Source organism: Salvia splendens, chromosome 15, assembly GCF_004379255.2.
Source record: "Salvia splendens isolate huo1 chromosome 15, SspV2, whole genome shotgun sequence".
Lineage (NCBI taxonomy): Eukaryota > Viridiplantae > Streptophyta > Magnoliopsida > Lamiales > Lamiaceae > Salvia > Salvia splendens.
The window spans coordinates 17,873,902-17,894,241 of NC_056046.1; the positions used below are offsets into that span (position 1 = coordinate 17,873,902).

Consider the following 20,340-nt stretch of genomic DNA (forward strand, 5'->3'; position numbering starts at 1 on the left):
AGGAATTCAAAATTGCGATCGAAGAGGTGGCGGACGCGCCGGCGAGATTGGTTATACAGAAGCAGCTGTACGGCACGGACCTGAGCAGCGGGCACAACCGGCTGTCGATCCCGATGAACCAGATCTCGGACGATTTCTTGACGAAGGGGGAAGGAGCTTCCCCAGCGGCTAAGCTTTGAGCGGCCACATGCGGAAGCATTACTATGTAGTCGACGGTTTCGCGGAACAGCTGGTCAGGCTTCGCATCTCCGATTCCGGAGGGGATGAGGCTCCTCAGCGCCGCTAGCTTGCCGGAAACTGACGAATCGCTGTTGGCGGTGCGCATGTCCAGCTTGGTTCTTTGCCGAGGGGATGAGGAAGAGGGGCCTCCCACGAAGGCGTAGAGGTTCGTCTTGGGGCTGTTGAATATCTGCGCTGATCGCACCATGATTTTGATCTTAGCAACTGGATTTAGATTCAAAGATTCAGATTGGATTATACAATTCAGATAAATGTGTGCAAATATATAGATATAGTTGGGGTTTCTCTAAATTATTGCCCATGACGGCGGCGGTGAGTGGCGATGGGGTGCGGAGTTGGTGGAGTGAATACGGCGTGAAGGCAGCACCACGGAGGGGGCGTCTGTTCTTTTCCCAGAACCCTAGCGGGTTTTGAAGATCCGGGTCGGATCCGAATCGTGATTTTTGGTCACAATAAATCACATTATTAATTTATAATTAATAATATTAATCAAGCCAATAAATTATTTACCGGCGCCCAGTATGTGTAGTCCGTGTTATACTAAGTCTGGGTAGGTGGCGCCCAGTATTTGTAGTCCGTGTTATACTATGTCTGGGTAGGCGGCGCCCAGTAATTGTTTAAGATTTTAATATTAGATATTAAATTGACAATTAGTATCACAAAATCATTCCCCACAAAATATAAGTCTTGTTTTGAAACAAACGCGTCGTCCATCACAATTGTTTGATGCTCCTAACCTTTTCGATCACGAGTTTTGCGCCCTCGTGTTTACTCTAAATCCACAAGATTAAGGCTCATTCATAGATGCATGGTTGACATCGTGTGATGGGGTTGACTTGCTTAAATTATTTTGAGTAGCCCTCGCAACCAAATGATTTATGGACGCATATTAATTAGATTAATAAACCAAGAATTGTAAAATTGTTGTTACAATTGGCTTGGAGGCCTACCTGGTGATATTATTGTAGTCATCAGCCCTCGCAGAGGCTACAACTATATAGACTTTGATCTTGGACCACTAAAATTTATATTTGATATAAATTCGTATTTTATGTTTGGGGGCATAATATATTTTAAAATTAGTGGGAGCTAATCAATACTATAAACCCTTGTTTGATTAGTGATGCGAATGTGATCTTTGTATGTTTTTCTAATTTGCCTTTCGTTTTATTTTCTGTTCAGATAATATGTCAAGCTTATCTTATGAGTGTATGATGGAAACAAACAAATTGACTAGGTCAAATTTCACGGAGTGGCAGAGAGACTTCCCAAAACTCAAGGCACAAGGTGCAATGAGTGGGAGCTTAGCTATGTTTGTCATTGAGATAAATATGTCTATGAATAACTCACAATCCTGGATATTGGATACCGCTTGTGGTTCACACATTTGTAATAATGTGCAAGGTTTAATTGACAGCAGGAAAGTGAGGCATGGGAAAGTAGACCTACGTGTTGGAAATGGAGCAAAAGTTGCTGCCGAACGTATGGGAACTTATAGATTAGATCTTCCCTCAGGACATAGACTAGATTTACATAATTGTTATTTTGTTCCAGTTATTTCAAAGAATATTATTTCCATTCCGATGTTGGACATCGAAGGTTTTTCCTTCCATTTTGCAAACAACAGATGCTCGTTTTCTAATAATGGATTGTTTTATGGAAATGCCTCTTTAGAGAATGAATTATATAAGCTTGAATGCAAACGGAATATTCTCAATGTGTAAAATAAAAGACTTAAGCTATGTAATACGAATAATGCTACTTATCTTTGGCATTGTAGACTTGGTCATATCAATGAGAAAATGATAGCGAGATTGAGAAAGTTAGACTATCTAAATTCATTTGATTTTGAATCATATGGTACTTGTGAATTCTGTCTCAAAGGAAAGATGACTAATAAGCCACTTTCTGGGAAAGGGGTGCGTGCTAATGATGTGCTAGAGTTGATCCACACAGATGTTTGCGGACTGTTTCCAACTCAAGCAAAAGGTGGTTATTCGTACTTCATTACTTTCACTGATGATTTGACAAGGTATGAATATGTGTATCTTATGAAAAATAAATCTGAGGCCTTCGATAAATTTAAAGAGTTTAAGTGTGAAGTTGAGAAACAACTTGGGAAAAGTATCAAGACTCTTCGATCAGATAGAAGAGGGGAATACTTGAGCCGAGAATTTCTTGATTACTTGAAATCGCATGGAATTCAGTCAAACTGGACACCTCCTGGTACACCACAAATGAATGGAGTATCTGAAAGGAGAAACCGAACATTATTAGATATGGTTCGATCCATGATAAGTTTAGCTAGTCTTCCTTTATTTCTCTGGGGTCATGCTTTATTTAGAAGGTGATGTCTATATGACACAGCCTGAAGGTTTTGTATCGAAAGAAAGGCCGAATGCAGTGTGCAAGCTAAAGAAGTCCATCTATGGACTTAAGCAAGCTTCGAGGAGTTGGAATAATTGTTTTGACAGAACAATCAAATCGTTTGGTTTTGTCAGAAGCAAAGAGGACTCATGTGTTTATAGTAAACGCGAGAATGGAAACGTTGTCATCCTCATCATATATGTTGATGACATCTTGATTATGGGAAGCGATCGTTCCATGATGCAATCCGTGAAAGAGTTGTTGTCTAGTTCTTTTATGATGAAGGATCTAGGTGATGCTTCCTATATCCTAGTTCCAAACAAGGTACAACTGCCGATTCCACCACCGAAGCCGAGTATATTGCTGCATCTGAGGCTGTCAAAGAAGTCGTTGCTTTGTTAGAGTTCGTTAAAGAACTGAGTGTCATTCCGAGTGCCAATAGTGCAATACCTTTGTATTGTGACAACACTGGTCCTGTTGCGCAAGCAAAAGAACCCAGAGCTACGAACAAGAACAAACATGTTCCCAGAAGATATCATCTGATTAGAGAAATAATTGAAAGAGGCGACGTAAAATTAGAAAGAGTACCCACTGATGATAATTTGGCTGATCCTTTTACCAAACCGTTATGTATAGCAAAACACAACAAGCGCTTTGAGAGCTTAGGTGTTAAGCATATTGGTAGATGGCTTTAAATCAGTGGGAGTAACAGTTTTATATGTCTTAGAAATATTTTGTGTTGAGACAATATTACTTGATCACATTATATGAAAATTTTATTTTCTATGGGTTTTGTGCACTTATTGGAATAATTGTTTAAAATGTTTGCATTTATTATAAATATTTGTTCCCTTGAATTATGACTGTCGTTAATGGTGTGAGACATTAATGATATACTCCCTCCGTCCCGCACTACTCGCACTTATTTCCTTTTTGGGCGTCCCAAGTTACTTGCACTCTTTCCATTTCTAGTAAAAAATTTCACCTACAGCCGTCATTTTTGACTTTCCTATACACTCATTCCTTAATCTCCGAGCCAAAAAGGAAATGAGCGAGTAGCCCGGGACGGAGGGAGTATTATAATTCTAAAATAGCCCTAACCAATGATCATCAAGAATGGGATATTGAAGATATGTTATAAGTTAGCATGGGGTTTGCATCACATTCTTCGAGAATGTAGTTGTTCTCACAACTATGAGATATTAGATACTCTTAATGGACACACGATATATTTTGAAGAGTACTGGTATACCCTACTATTAAACTGTTTTGTTGAGTGTCTACAGTTTATTAGTACATGAAGTATGTAATAGTCCTTGGATCTGAGGTCATTACACATTTTGTTTGTTGAGTGGTGTGCTTTGACCTTGTACAACGCTTTGCCTCCCCTCGGAGAATTGAGACACGGACTTGTGTTGGGTACATCATAAGATAAATGGAAATGGTAGTTGAGCCAAGAATGAGATTCTTTCCTTGATTAGAATTTCGAGAGAACACTCAAATTCTCTATATTACTTGACCATTAAGTCATTGGCCAATGCAAAGATATATTCAATTTAAGTAATTGAATATGATCGAATGGGTCATTTAATAAAGATGAGATAAAGTGATTGAGCTATTTGGATGACACATGACAAATCTTAGGCTCAATCGGGTGGTTCGTGAATGAAAGGATATTACTATAAACTTTGTGTAAAGGCATGTTTACCGAATTCACGTAAACGTCCTTCATATATCGAGCTACACTAGGAACGCAGTCTAGGAGTTTTGTGCAGACTTCGATTAGATCGTCGTCGATAATGAGGGCCTAAAGGGTCACACTATATGTGTATTTTGATCCGCTCAAGGGTACAATGTTAGAGCTGTTTATTATATCTAATGCTAGTCCAAGTGGGAGATTGAAAGATTAAAGGGCTAGATTAGATTAATAGGAAATAATTCTATTGGGCTTGGTCCAATGTTACAATTATTCTATTATATATATGCTAATATGCTCTATTGTAGAGAACACAAGAGACAGAAAACCTAATTCTCTAAGAGAGAAAAGCGGCGCTACGTTCACAAGAGATTTCCTAGCTTTCTCTATAGAACGATTGTACCAAGGAATTGTTCCTGCATCGGATCAGAATACACGTGGACCTTGATAGTAGTGGATTCAACTTGCAAGACACAATCGTAGAAGAAAACACAACAAGTAAGATTTAGTTCCGTTGTGTATTACGTGCTCAACTTGCAATATAATTATTAATTTAGATAAGTTAGTATTGTCTGCAATTTCCGCTGCGCTCATTAGATGAATACAAGAATTCCTAACTGATGAATTGGTTGGGATTGGTTGTGGAAGTTTATATTTGCAGTTATGTCTATGTGTACCGGAATTAACGGGAAATGTATTTAATTTTTTTTAAAAATTAAAGAGATTTAAATTTTGTTAATTTTATAAACATGGTGGGTCACTGGTATTATTTTTTATTGGACTGTGGTTTCATCAAGTAAAAAGTAATAAAGGGCACCGACGTAACAAATGAAGGAAACCAAGCAATCTTATTTTGCTCCCTACATTGCATTATTTACCTTTTTCGTAATTGAAAATAAGAGTATTTTCTTCCAAATTAAAGAGAAAAGAAGAGAAAATGAGTATACAGAAAAGGAACATTGAATGGGGCTATGTATTAATTGAGGCGTGAAGAGTGGCACCTAATATGTGAAGACATGTAGCGTGGTGTCTCCTACCTATCAAATACCACGGCCACCATCCTTGATAGGAGGCAAACGATGAGCCAACACTCAATGAGCACCTTTGGCTTTACCTTCCTTTCAGCATGATGGCAACTGATCTTCCAATGGTATTCCTCAATTTCTTGTCTCAAATATGTGCACACCAAAACTTGGCCATGAGCAAAACTCGCGGCATATGTACGAATCGAAGGTCATATGTGTGTCACAAAGCTTGTATTTGGCCACCATATCCATAGTATTTGAGCAGTCCTTCGTTCTGTCGCCAGTTCTCTTTTATCTTCACTTCTATCTGCACACGTGATTTTGTTAGCTCAAATTTTTTAAAGGAAGATCTTGAGAAAAGGACATTAATGATTGCTCGATTGGAGAAGTTCATACCTCGAGGAAAACTTTCTTCTGCAAGAAATCTTCTATATCTAGCCGTGCTGCTGTTGCTAATACCTTCAATGCTTTTCCTTCCTGATTACAGTTGCCAATGGATTTAGTTGCTAGCAATTTCAATACTATGCAGTTCAGCTTTTCTTTTTATGAATCTAAGTAGATAACAGTATAAGGAGCCAAGCCATTGTCATGGGAAGAAGGAAGTGAGAGTGAAAAGAGAATCATAAGATTTGAGGAATACAAACCTACATATTCCTTCTGACTGATCGTCTTAATATTCCTTTCTATCAATATTTCATTTTGGCCTCAAACCATGTTTCAATAAAAGGATCCTAAAGTTTTCTGTTTACTTATTTGCGATGTTAATAGTATGTGATCAACAACAAGATTATTAAGAATATGAATCCTTAGAGGGGCCATTTACTGCTTCTCTATCTAACTTCTAACAGAAATCAAAACAACCAGAGATATACAGAGTACAGGAGATCGTGTGTATTCATGGATAGAAAAGATTACCTTTCCAATAAGGATAATCTTCTGTGAGTTCTTCTCCACAACAATCTCTACTTGGATGAAATCTTTTGCATTAGGCCTACTTTTATAGCTAATAACATTAACCTGTCCGGTTGTACAAAATGTCACAGTGAACAAATAAGACAATATCATCGACAATTTATGGATATCTTGAATTACTTTTAACAATTTCAAGTGTAGGTTACCTGACATGCATAAGGGACTTCGTTTCGGTACTGCATAAAGATTTTTTCTCTGACAATTTCAGCCACAAAAAATCTCTCGGGGTGCTCACTAGTAATATCCTGAAGACAAGTAATAACTTGATCTCAAATCTAGATCTTTACCTTCTGAAAGGATTAACCAAACAATTGGTCATGGCTTGAACCCATGTAATATTAAATAGATTTCTGATTAAAGAGATGAAAGCCAATCATTCCAAAGCTACAATTACACCTTCTGGAAATCTTTCTTAAAAAAATTTCAGAAAATATTGGAAACATAATATACACACCACACCTTAGGATAATAAGCTGGTCCCTTAGGTAGTTTAGATAGAATCCATTCCTTGACATCATCCACTCCGTGGCCAAACTTGGCACTCACAGGTATGACCTCATCAACATCCGCAAACTTCTCATACCACTGCAAGAGATGTGATAGTTAACCATGTTTGCATTTACACGAACGTACTGGAGTCTGGAAGCATGGATGCCTGTACTAGTTTTGAGGAAGAAAACTATATCTTGCAGGTTAAACTGTGAAGATCGGGACCAGAAATCTTGGGCAAAATAATGTGACACAACCACAGCTTATATCAAGCACTCTGCATGCACTCATTCATTAGGGTCACTAGACCCAACCATGCTTTCATTAACAGAATATCATCTGGCACTTGTGACAATATTGATCAACTTCTTCATATCTTAGGATACCAGCATAAAAGAGCAATATATACCTCGATTTTCTTTGCAATTTCCCCAGGTTTGATCAGATCCTTCTTGTTCAAAACAAGCAAGGTGGGTAACTTACTCGTCCGATCTCCAACTCCTTGTTCCAACACCTCATCAATCTGATAAGAGATAAGTAGTTCAACTCAAAAAAGACATAAAACTGAAACTTTCTTCCAAAAATGAAAAATAATAGTACTCCCTCCGTCCCTCTGTAGCTAAGTCGTATTCCTTTTTTGGTTGTCCCATTGTAGTTTAGTCATTTCCTATTTTGGTAAAAAGCACCAACTTTTCTTCTCTCTTACTTTACTTTCTCTTACTTTATTATCTCTTCATCACTCTACTTTTTTCCTTTCCTACTTTATTCTTTCTTCACTTAACTCACTTTGAACACAATTTCTTAAATCTCGTGCCGAAAAGAAACTTCTCTACTACAGAGGGACGGAGGGAGGAAGTAGTACCTTTTCAGGCGCCCTACAAGCATCAACAACAATGACAACACAGTCTGCATTAATGGCAGCACTCCGCACATTCTTCATCATCATAGAATCCAACTTATGCATTCTCTTCTCAATAACACCCGGTGTATCATACAGAATCATCTACGCAGAATCCCCAAAATTACATCAATTTATTAACAAAGGTAGATAACACCATTAAAAAAAAGAAACACAATCAATCATCAATTCCATCAACTGTTAGAAATACTAAGCATCACAAAAAATCTTCATAGAAACGAGAGAGAAAGCTAACCTGATAATCCGAGCTAGAGCATATTCCAAGGATACGATGTCTAGTTGTTTGAGGCTTGTCAGTGACGATTGACAGCTTCTGACCGACCATTTGATTCGACAGAGTGCTCTTTCCGACGTTTGGCTTTCCGACCACCGCCACGTAGCCGCTCCGGTGATTGGGGTCGTCGGAGACGTAATCCATCTCTTCCATCTCGTAATCGTCCAGCAAAGCAATGTTCCTGTCAGGCTTTATGCTCAATGACAGGAGCATCGACGACGAAGTCGCTTCATCTCCATCTTCATCCACTTCTACCTCCTCTTCCTCGTCTCTGCACTGCACGTAATACCTACTGCTGCGCAATACATCTTCGATTTCTTCGACTTGTAGAGGTTTGCTCGATTTTCTCCGGCTACCAGCGGCGGCGGAGCTGCAATTTACACACCTATTCCTAGAGGACTGAAATTGGGGAAAATTCATCCGTTGGAAAATTCCTAGTTTTGTGGTGGAAGAGGGGGGAATGCTGTATTGCAGAGCTAATTCCTTCATTTTAGGCTTTCTTCAAGTTCACAGGCAAAATTCGATACACATCTCCGCCGTATCTTCCGCCTCCAACCGCCGTCGCTCGATTTTTAAGCGTGGGGAAAGCTTGCAAACTCCATAGCTAAAAAAACTGAACGTTATCTGTTCGACTGTATCATGTCATCACTAGCTACGACGTCGTTCGATGAAGGGCATTTCCGGTATTTCACCAGGCCCATCAGCCTTCTGTTTATGGGTCAAAAAACTCCACGGCCCAAATAGAGGAGTTACCCCTCTCATCAAGAAATGGTTTAATTTATTTCGATTCTATCAGTTTTCTTGCTGCGTATTTTCTCTCTCTTCTCATCGGCGCCGGCGGTGGATTTGCTCTGACATTTACTCGTAAGCTTTCCTCGTTAAGGATTTTGAGTATGTGATTATTGTATTGCTGTATGCTATTTATTTATCTGTCTAATTTGCGTGTGTTATGAATTCGTGATTTTCAGTTTCGTTTTCGTTCCCCTTGCCCTAATTGTACTTGGACATTGTGGTATTTTATATGCTTGTTTGATATATTTGGGGGAAGTATTTGTGAAATTGAAGTTTAATTGCTTGAAGCAGTAGGCTCCAGTGCTATTCATAACTTCAGCTGAAATTTTGATCTCTAAAGGAAAAATGGGATCTTTAGGAAAGAGTGATGGAAAATTTGAGGAACCGTGAGAGATTGCTCCACCGTCTTTATATTGGTTTTCTATTTGATTTCCTGTTAAACACGATTGTTATTGTCTCAGATTTTGGTTTTATTTACTCTGTTGCCTTTTGAATTTCTGAGTAGAAGTCTCACGGAACAATGAATTTACGGATCAGTTTAATTGTCTTGTTTGTTCCGCTTGTGATTTGTGACCTTGTTGGAGATTTTGTTTCTAACTATGAGTTAAAATCTGGCAGAACCTCCTTCTGAAAGTGGTAGTTATGTCGTCCCAACGTGTTCCTGCAACTGAGGATTCGATTAGTGCTGCTAAAGAGAAAACTGCTGCTGAGGCCATCCCTCTCCTTTATGGGATCCTTGAAGATCCATCATCTTCTTCAGAAGCCTTAAAGAACAAAGAATTGGCTATCACCGACCTATCAGATCGTCTAAGGGAAGTTGGCCGAGCAGAAGAACTGCAGAGCCTACTTACTAAATTGCGGCCTTTCTTTTCCTTGATCCCTAAAGCAAAAACTGCAAAGCTTGTCCGTGGTATTATCGATTCAGTTGCTAAAATACCTGGGACCTCTGATCTCCAAATCTCTCTCTGCAAGGAGATTGTGCAATGGACAAGGGCTGAGAAGCGAACTTTTCTCAGTCAACGAATTGAGGCTAGGCTTGCAGCTCTTTTGATGGAAAGTAAGGAATATTCAGAAGCACTGAATCTTCTTTCAGGTCTCATTAAGGAGGTTAGAAGATTAGATGACAAGCTGCTGCTTGTGGAAATTGATTTGCTTGAGAGCAAACTCCATTTTGCCCTGAGAAACCTGCCCAAAGCCAAGGCTGCACTTACTGCTGCAAGAACAGCAGCAAATGCGGTGTATGTGCCCCCAGCGCAGCAGGGCACCATAGATTTGCAGAGTGGAATCCTCCATGCTGAAGAGAAGGACTACAAAACAGCATACAGCTACTTCTTTGAAGCATTTGAAGCTTTCAACACCCTTGCAGATCCCCAGGCAATTTACGGCCTTAAGTACATGCTTCTGTGCAAAATTATGGTGAACCAGGCTGAAGACGTGGCAGGAATTATATCATCACCCAAGGTTGGTTTGCAATATAAAGGACCAGAACTAGATGCAATGAAGGCCATTGCTGACGCTCACTCAAAGCGCTCTCTGAAGCTCTTTGAGACTGCCCTGCAGAATTTCAAGAATGAGTTGGATGAGGACCCAATTGTCCACAGGCACCTTTCCGCCCTCTATGACACACTACAGGAGCAGAATCTTTGCAGGTTGATCGAGCCATTCTCAAGAGTCGAGATTGCCCACATTGCTGAGTTAATCGAGTTGCCATCCCACCAAGTTGAGAAGAAATTATCTCAGATGATTCTGGATAAGAAGTTTGCAGGGACTCTAGACCAGGGTGCTGGATGCCTGATCATATTTGATTATCCCAAGACTGACGCCATCTACCCAGTGACTTTGGAGACTATATCAAACATGGAGAAGGTTGTGGACAGCCTCTATGCAAGGTCAGCCAAAATAATGGCTTGAGAATCACATGGCCGCATAGAACTTTTCTTCTTAGCGATTTATGTTCCATGAATTAAGACGCCTATTACTTTCTTGATGTTCATCTAATCGTTGTAACCTTCTTTTGTCGGGCAGTGTCACATTTGAGCACTAGGTTGATGCATCTTATTTGAATTTCTGGCTTTCTAGTATATAGACTATTTCTAGTTTCATTTTTGCTTGTGGACTGTTTCTGTACTGAATGAAATGGAATTTTTTATGCACATCTAGAAATTAACAAGATTGACCCATGAATGTTTAAGAAAAAACATCCTATTTATCAGTAAGCTTCTTGGTTTTATCAGTAAGAACCAAAAAATTGCTAAAGAATTTGGCATGTAACGAGCCAATCTTTTACATCAAGCTCTACTTGAAGTGTAGACATTCTCTATTGGAAAAAACACAAAGATTCATATTTTGGCTTTTAATGGCCTCCGTATAGTAGCTACTCAGAGTTGGCAGTCACGAGATGGTGTTTAACCCCTTGTTTTTCTATTATTATGACTACTATCATTCTTACAGTATGGCCGTATGGGCTGTGGCAGCGACGGACCGGGCTCAAGTCCCTGGAAAGGGGCGCCGGAGAGGCGCTGTCGGCGAGTCGGGTTGTTGGGGAATGCAGCCCCAATCGGGCGGTGACTACACTATCGTTCACTTGTTTGGGCCACGGGTTAGTCTCTGAAGCTTGTGCTGAGCTTTTGGAAGACGATCCATTATCACCGTGTAAGTAAGAGTACAATAAGATTCCCGAACCTAGCATCAATGTGGCAGAAATCGAACCCCAGATCCATCTCCGTCTTCTTTTCCAAAGCCTGAGTCGCCTTGCTGTTCTGCAAAAGGTCGGGACAGGAGAGATGAGATGAGAGACTAATATAAATGTCGAAAATAGTAGAAATTAGAAGAAAATGAAACATCTATCAAGCTTATCATTCAAGAATCAACTCCATAACATATAATCACAAAACCATGATATTTAATGAGTTGTTAGAGATTATTTGGAAGAGTGATACGATATTTTGTAATATGAGCAGAAATCGTTTCCTACCTTGGTCTCTAAGACCATGTTTATTGGTCCATGAGGTCGACCGCCACCTCATTAAACTAATTTTTAAAAAATATTATTCAATACATGAGTCTCTCTTTTTGACATAGGTTGCCTTCTCTCTTCAAACAGACCGAAAGGTCTCTCCCCCCACTCTCACCACTCAACTAATGAGATTGTGCCAAATGACACAATTTCATTGGCTGATATTATTGTTTTTAATAATTTATATATTTTTAATACATTAATGTCCGCTTGGTGTTTCGTGAGCACGAATGCAGTTGTTGGCACCAACCAACCTAGTAACCATCTATGGCATTAATGTCTGCTTGGTGTTTTGCAAGCTCGTTTTGCTTTTATCAAATGTCCATGTCTTATTTGGGATCGTGATATTATGGGAAAAATAATGATTGCTTGCATAATCTTGCACAATATGATAGTGGAAGACGAAAGAAGCACGTATTCGAACTATTGTGATCCAGCAGAATTTATTCAAGATCGACTTGGACAAAGTAGTCGTGAGAATGAAGATGGAGATGCGAATAATGATTTCATATATTCTACGAATAGGATTGCGAGTCTAGCTTCTTACATGAAAAATAAAGCCCAACTTCAAAACAGAGAAGCTCACAAAGCTCTGCTAAACGATTTGGTAGAGCATATATGGGCAAAATTCAGCAATTGCAATTGAATGACTAGTTTTCATCACATGTATGAGCACCAATTATGTATTTTCAATTTCGTATTTCAATGATTGTAATTTATGTTTTTTATTTGTTTGTTTTTATAATTTTTAGTTTGTCATTTATTACATTTTTCGATAGATTTACAATAATAAGTATTTCATGTAATAATAATAGTATTAAAAAATAATATAAAAATAAATATATAATAGTGTGGTTAGGTGGTCATTGATAAACCATGAAAATATGTGTGGTTGGGTTGGATGAATATTAATGATGTGAAAGATGATATGGAGGAGATAGAAATGAATTAAATATTGAAAAAGTGGATGGCTGTGTTGGGTTGGGGGTTGTTGATAAACATGGTCTAAGACCATGTTCATCACCATCTATTCTATTCAATCCAACCCAACCATCCACTTTTTCAATATTTAATTAATTTCTATTTTATTCATATCATCTTCGGCATCATCATATTCATCCAACCCAACCATCTTCTCTTTTTTTTTACTCTTTCCGTTCGTGAAATGTTGTCCACCTGCCATTTCAGTCTGTCTGATGTCCACTTTGTTTTTTCCATTTTTGGTAAATGGACTCCAATTTCTACTAACTCATTATACTCATATTCTATTATAAAAATAATATATAAATGTGAGACTCGCATTCCACTAAGTTTTTCCACTCGTTTTTTTATAACATTTCTTAAAACTGTGCTCAAACCAAATAAGATGCCTATTGTGAGATGGAGGGAGTATAAAATAAAATTAAAATCAAAATTAGTCGTTCATGATCAAATGGAATTTTTTGAAATTTTTATATTTATAATTAATAAAGGTAAGATATGAAAAATATAAAAAACGGATAAACCATGTGTCAAGTTTCGATTTTCTGACTTTTTTGTATGCTTTTACAATTTTAATTACATGCATCTTCGCAAGTATTAATTAAGCGCGAAGAGCATGATTTGTATACGAGTTTAGAGCTCTTTGTCAAATATACCAAAGTCAAGACTTACCAAAGGAAGAGAAGTAATTAGTGGAGAATGATATGTAATTGATATGGAATTAATGTGAAATACATAGTCCTAGAATAGATTGATCTAATACCAAAAATTACATTGTAATCTTCCCTTTAAGTAGAGGGAGGAACCGTGTGATTATGATCATCAAATACAATAACAATCATCTTCTCCAAACATCTTTCTCACTTTGAATTGCCCTATGAATCGCCTAACTCTCGATTACCATCGTTAAGATGGTATCAAAGCAGGAAACCAATAAAAAACCTCCAATGGAGGTAAACCAAATATCCACTCTCGAGCTATTGATCGAGATAATCTCAAATCTAATTGATTTGTACAAATCCAACACAAACCAAAGCCAAAATTCCTACCTGCTGAAGAACCTCGGCGAAGGATCGAAATGCACTGCTGCAGCAACACAGGTGAACATCCGAAGGAGTAACGTGTCTGCAGCTCCACCCGTCACAGACAGCAGCGTCGTCGACGACGGCGGCGAAAACAGCAACATCAGTCGGCGTCGACGTCGGCAGCAGCATCCGTCTGAAGCGGCTAGAGCAGCGACGATGGCGGCTGAAGAAGTGGCAGCGGCTGCTCCTGAAGGGCCCAAATCGGTTAAATCAATCCGTAACCTGCAACTGATTCCCAGAGTTCGCAAGTGCTCACGCTCACAGATGTACCACAAGCGTGGGCTCTGGGCTATCAAGGCCAAAAACGGCGGAAGATTTCCCCAGCATGAGAAGCCCGCAGCAGCGCCGGCAATGGAGGAGAAGCATCCCAAATTCTACCCTGCCGATGACATTAAGAAGCCCCCCTCCATTTTGCAAATAAGCCCCTCAAGTTTAATAAAACCTCAAATCCCTCTTTTATCCAAAAACACCCCACCGAAAAATACCTCTCAAAACCGACACACAAACTCTCAAATATTCACAGATCCATCCCACCGAAAAACTAACCTTCGATTTGACCCCAGCAGCTCCCACATATTCAAATCACCACCCCACAAAAATAAAAAATTCAAATCAGACCCCTCCTTTGCAAAAACCTTGCAAATTACACTCCAATCTTAAAACCACCTCGAAAACAACCCCACCATACCATGTCAAAACCCTTTCGATACCTTAGCCTGTTCTTCCTCATCCAACTCCGACCAAAAAGACCCTCACTGGATTTTTGACTGTGGAGCAACCGATACGATCTCATTCGAAGCCTCAGATTTTGTATCTCTTGTCAAATAAAAAAAACCTATGTCCAAACCGCCAGTGGGGACCTAGCAAAAGTTATGGGGGCTGGCACAGTCAACATTTCGCCCACACTATGCCTCTCTAATTGCCTTTTTGTTCCATCTCTGTCTCATAAACTGTTATCAATTAGTCACGTGACCAGAGAACTGAACTGCAAGTTACTAATGCAACCTCGATTTTGCATGTTACAGGATATCAAGACGGGGACGATAGTTGGGCGTGGCACTGAGCGACACGGCCTGTATTATGTGGACGAGATAGCCCAACAGAGTGTTGCATTGATGCTGACTCGCGGACCGAGTGACAGACAGGCTTAGCTTTGGCATCGTCAGTTAGGACACCCGTCTTTGGGGTATTTTCGCCTTCTTTTTCCTAAGTTAGCTAGATCATTGAACTCTTTTCATTGTGATACTTGTGTGTTAGCTAAAAACCATAGACATTCATTCAAGTTAAACAATACAAGAATGAAATCTCCTTTTGCTTTAGTCCATTCCGATGTTTGGGGTCCGGCACCCATCGCTGGGGGGCAAGGTTTCCGTTATTTTGTTCTCTTTATTGATGACTACTCCCGCATGACCTGGATTTATTTCTTAAAAAATAAACATGACGTGTTTGATAAGTTTGTAGACTTCTATAATCTTGTTCAAACCCAATATAAACACACCATCCAGATCCTTAGGTCCGATAATGGGGGAGAATTTGTCAATCATAAAATGCAAGAATTTTTTAGGAATAAAGGGCTAGTCCACCAAACCTCATGCGCATACAATCCAGAACAAAATGGGGTTGCGGAACGGAAAAACCGTTACATCCTAGAAATCACACGAGCTCTTTTAATTGAGTCCAAAGTACCTAAATCCTTCTGGCCCGAAGCTGTCGCCACTGCCGTATACCTCATCAACCGTCTTCCGACCGGAATACTCAAATTTAAAACTCCCCTCGATACCTTTTCCCAACATTCTGAAATCCCATCATCCCTCTCTCTTGAACCTAGAGTCTTCGGGTGCTCGGTCTTTGTTCATATTCCTAAGCAAGACCGTTCCAAATTCCACCCTTGTGCCCTTAAATGTGTATTCCTTGGCTACGGTAAAAATCGGAAAGGCTATCGATGCTATGACCCAAAAACCCGTAGGATACACACCACCATGAATTGCGATTTTGTGGAAGGGGAATATTTCTACCCAATCTAGTAGTCAGGGGGAGACACAACCTTCAGACAATAGTCCTCACAACGACCTCCTAGATTGGCTGCCAAGTATCCAAAACCACCAGTTAGGGGGAGAACCTCAGACAAGGGAACCACAGATAGGGGGAGATCCACAGCCAAGTCCTGTCACAGACGTTGGTCCACCCGAAGAAGCTAGCAACACGGCCGGGCCGTCAAGTCCTGTAATGCAGAACAAGGAACAAAGTGACACTACCCGACCATCAACCCCGCCTTCGATTCCTGAGGTAATCAGTTCAGATGTTGATACTAATCTTGACAGGAACAATGAGGACTGTGAAACTAGTGGAGATACACAGGATCTATACGAACTGCCCCCAAGGAGAACAATAGGGGTACCTCCTAGACGCTACTCACCAGACTGGAAAGGGAGAAAGGAAAAATACGCAGTATCCAATATTGCGCAGGGTCACTTATCATAAATGGCCCGGGCCTTCGAAGCTGCTTTATATGAGGAAGAAGACATTCCGCAGACGTTTGAAGAGGCAAGCAAACGCAAACACTGGAGAGAAGCTATGAAAAAGGAAATAGATGCCCTTGTCAAGAATGGCACATGGGAGAAGTGTACGTTGCCAAAAGGAAAGAAGCCAGTTGGATGTCGGTGGATATTCACCATAAAAAGGAGAGCAGATGGTTCAATCGAGAGATACAAGGCGAGACTCGTGGCAAAAGGATACACCCAAGTGTACGGAGTGGATTACGAAGAGACGTTCTCCCCAGTGGCTAAGATGGAGACTGTTCAAGCACTACTATCTGTAGCAGCGTGCAAAGACTAGAATCTACACCAGTTTGATGTGACGAACGCCTTCCTACATGGAGAGCTAGAACAGAATAAAGAAGTATACATGGAGGTCCCACCAGGCTTCGCCGGAGAATTTGGAGAAGGGGAAGTCTGTCGACTGTGGAAAACCTTGTATGGGTTGAACCAGTCCCCCCGGGTCTGGTTCGGCCGGTTCTGCCAAGCCATGTTCAAGCACGGATTCCAACAATGCCAGTCTGATCACACACTCTTCACAAAAAGGAGAGACAATAAGGTAACATGTCTAATTATCTATGTTGATGACATGATCATCACTGGAGATGATGTAGAGGAAATCCAAAAATTGAAGGAAAATCTGTTCAAGGAATTTGAGATGAAAGATTTAGGAGCACTGAAGTACTTCTTGGGGATAGAAGTGTTGAGATCCAAACACGGAATATTCCTAAGGCAGAAAAAGTATGTCCTAGACCTGTTAGCTGAAACTGGTCTCCTCGAATGCAAGCCAGCTGACACTCCAATGATTCCCAACCATGACTTGAAGCTAGAAGACGGAGTGGAACTCGCTGACCGAGAAAGGTACCAACGGCTGGTCGGAAAACTAATTTATCTCTCACATACTAGACCCGACCTTGCATATGCCGTAGGCATCGTGAGCCAGTTCATGCACAAACCTCAAGCTAATCACATGGAAGCCGCTTTAAGGATAGTGCGTTACTTGAAAGACACTATAGAATATGGAGTATTCCTAGCAAAACGAGAAGACCTAGAGATTGATGGATACACTGATGCTGACTGGGCAAGTAATCCGGTGGATAGAAAATCTACAGGGGGCTACTTCACGTTTATAGGGGGAAACTTGGTTACGTAGAGAAGTAAGAAACAAAAGGTAGTGGCCCTATCAAGTGCCGAAGCCGAGTTTCGAGGAATGAAAAGTGGACTCATGGAAATCCTATGGCTAAGAAGGCTACTTATAGAAATTGGCTTCCCACCTACTAGAAAGAGCCAATTGTTCTGTGATAACAAGGCTGCGATTAGCATCTCTGAAAATCCAGTGCAACATGACAGAACAAAGCATGTGGAAGTTGATCGGCACTTCATTAAAGAAAAATTGGAAGGAGGAATTATTGAGTTCCCGTTTGTCCATTCGGAAGAGCAACTTGCAGACATCCTAACCAAGACAGTTCACCCGAAAATCTTTAAAGAAGTATTGACCAAGTTAAGCATTGGAGATACCATTGCTCAACTTGAGGGGGAGTGTCAAATATACCAAAGTCAAGACTTACCAAAGGAAGAGAAGTAATTAGTGGAGAATGATATGTAATTGATATGGAATTAATGTGAAATACATAGTCCTAGAATAGATTGATCTAATACCAAAATTACATTGTAATCTTCCCTTTAAGTAGAGGGAGGAACCGTGTGATTATGATCATCAAATACAATAACAATCATCTTCTCCAAACATCTTTCTCACTTTGAATTGCCCTATGAATCGCCTAACTCTCGATTACCATCGTTAAGACTCTTGAGTTCCGGTCAACGAAATGCTTAACGTGTGAAAACGCAATTAGCCCTTTTTCAATTTCAATTTCAATTTCAATTCAAATTCAACTCTAATTTGACAATAGTGAACTTAATTAAGCAATAATCATTGTGGCAAAATATTCTGATTTAAAATTTTAAGATAAGTAACTATTATAGCAAAATAAAGTGTGAAAATTTTGAAATAATTATACAAAAATAGGTTATCAAATCTCATCATGTTTGATTCTTCCCTTACCAAAGAAAATGATTGATAACCACCCTTAAAAAGTCTTAAATCTTGAAAATATGCGACCACAAAGTCCAAAAAACAACAATCAAGAAACAAGGCGATAGTGACCTTCCTTAATTAAGCAATAATCATTGTGGCAATATTAATCACCTCAAAAATTTTGAAATACAATTAATATTGCATAGCACATGTGATTGCACTCACAATTTTATGAGAGTGCTCTTAATTAAACATATATCCCAAAGCTAATTAAAAAAAAAACATTAGTAGTTTTCATTTATAATACATGACTGGCCTATTTGCAGCCATGTCCCATGCCCCTCCTTCCTTGAGATACTCCAAATACCGAGAAAACTCCGGCTTCATCGTCGCCTTCTTCCTCCGTTTCGTCTCAAACATACTAAAAAAGGGATGAACTTTGCGTGCCTTGCTGGCTTCTTGCGCCGCGGTGGGCACCCTTTTTGGGGAATTCATCATTTTTGTAGGCACGCTTTTTGTTCGGCTCAACTTTGGCATCAAAGAGGCTGATGGCGACGGCTCGCCTCCTTCGTCCAGGTGCTCGTAGCCCTGCCTCCGTATGCTCAGAGCTCTAAACATGGATGTTTTTTTATCTCAGAGAGAGAGAGAGAGAGATATATATGTTGGCAATTGAAACTAAAAATATAACATATAACTGTCTCACATCGGTGTCAAGATAAAACTGAAACTAGTATATAAGTCTCATGGGTCCCTCCTCCTATCACCAATTGGTTTTAGGATGGAACCCACGGATTTCTAGAGAGAGAGAGAGGTGTTTGTAATTTGTTGTGTTGATGAAGAAAAATGAGTAGGTTTTATTGGTGAGGTAGTGTGATGAGGAGGTTTCTAATTCTATATATGGTCTCATGTTATGAGTATTCTTTTATGTTACATATAGTTGTGATGTGTTGACCTTTTCTTTGGGTTGAAAAAAAATTATTATGATAATGTATAGAGACTGATTCTTGGTGATTATAGTTTAATCTCCTCGTATCCATTCTTTAATTAAATCTAAATTATTGCTTGGCATGGAACTGCCGTCCGAATGTATGTGTACACGTCCAAATTGCATATTCTAAGCAAAAGGGGTCGAGTTTTAATTAGGGATATTGGCCACTAATATATGGAACTTTTAAAAAAATTATTGTTTTCCAAGAATTTTCAACTTGGCAAATAATATCTCGAACTTTATCCGTAATTGTTATTTTCAATTGGGTTCGCGATTCAGGATTCACGATTTTTGTTAATATAGATGTATACGAACTTAGAATCCATGTCATGTTAATGTAGCTGGTATTCGTCGCCGGTGGAAAATAACAACGGATAAAGTTCGTAATATTATTTGTCAAGTTAAAAGTTTGTGAAAAAACAAATTTTTAAAAGTTTCATGATATTAGAGACCAATATCCCTTTTAATTATATACTCCCTCTGTTCGCCATTAGAAAGTCTCATATAAGGAAAATGAGTTCATGGAAATCGATTTTTATATATTAGTTTTATAATAAAATAGAAGTGAAATGAGTTAGTGTAAAGTAGTGTCTACCTAGCATTTACGGTAAAAGTGAATCGAGACTCATAATGGTGGACGAACTAAAACGGTAAACCGGAACTTCTGATGGCGGACCAATGGAGTATATTGGATTATTTAATCTTATTTTTTTATCGTATCATATATATGTATATGTATCTTATATATTCAATCATCGTGACTAATAAAAATGAGTTGTGAACATGATTAATTTGGTAGATGAGGTTTCATTTGTAGACTTATTGGTGGTGTGCATGAATGGTGAGTAACGTCACGTGGTTGTACAACCTACTATGTAGATTGGCACTTATGGACTTTTATAAATAATTAAACAACATCCAATG

General features: G+C 39.4%; 2 protein-coding genes across 3 annotated transcripts; one reads left to right on the forward strand and one right to left on the reverse strand.

Moving 5' to 3' along the window:
• Nucleotides 1-5,132: 5,132 nt before the first annotated feature.
• On the reverse strand, nt 5,133-8,597 carry LOC121768542 (GTPase ERA-like, chloroplastic). The gene is made up of 8 exons (XM_042165078.1): nt 7,944-8,597; nt 7,652-7,792; nt 7,199-7,312; nt 6,760-6,885; nt 6,447-6,545; nt 6,244-6,345; nt 5,725-5,805; nt 5,133-5,635 (listed from the first exon to the last, which is right to left on the reverse strand). The coding sequence occupies exons 1-8, from the start codon at nt 8,469-8,471 to the stop codon at nt 5,549-5,551; spliced, it is 1,278 nt and encodes a 425-aa protein (XP_042021012.1). The 5' UTR covers nt 8,472-8,597; the 3' UTR covers nt 5,133-5,548.
• Nucleotides 8,598-8,734: 137 nt separating this feature from the next.
• LOC121768543 (26S proteasome non-ATPase regulatory subunit 11 homolog) lies at nt 8,735-10,876 on the forward strand. Of its 2 annotated transcripts, none has more exons than XM_042165079.1 (2): nt 8,735-8,846; nt 9,393-10,876. In XM_042165079.1, exon 2 carries the CDS (start codon nt 9,417-9,419, stop codon nt 10,683-10,685), a length of 1,269 nt encoding a protein of 422 aa, XP_042021013.1. In that variant the 5' UTR covers nt 8,735-8,846; nt 9,393-9,416; the 3' UTR covers nt 10,686-10,876. The 2 variants fall into 2 exon arrangements, with proteins under 2 accessions (XP_042021013.1, XP_042021014.1); XM_042165080.1 differs by having other exon boundaries at nt 8,744-8,873.
• Nucleotides 10,877-20,340: the final 9,464 nt, after the last annotated feature.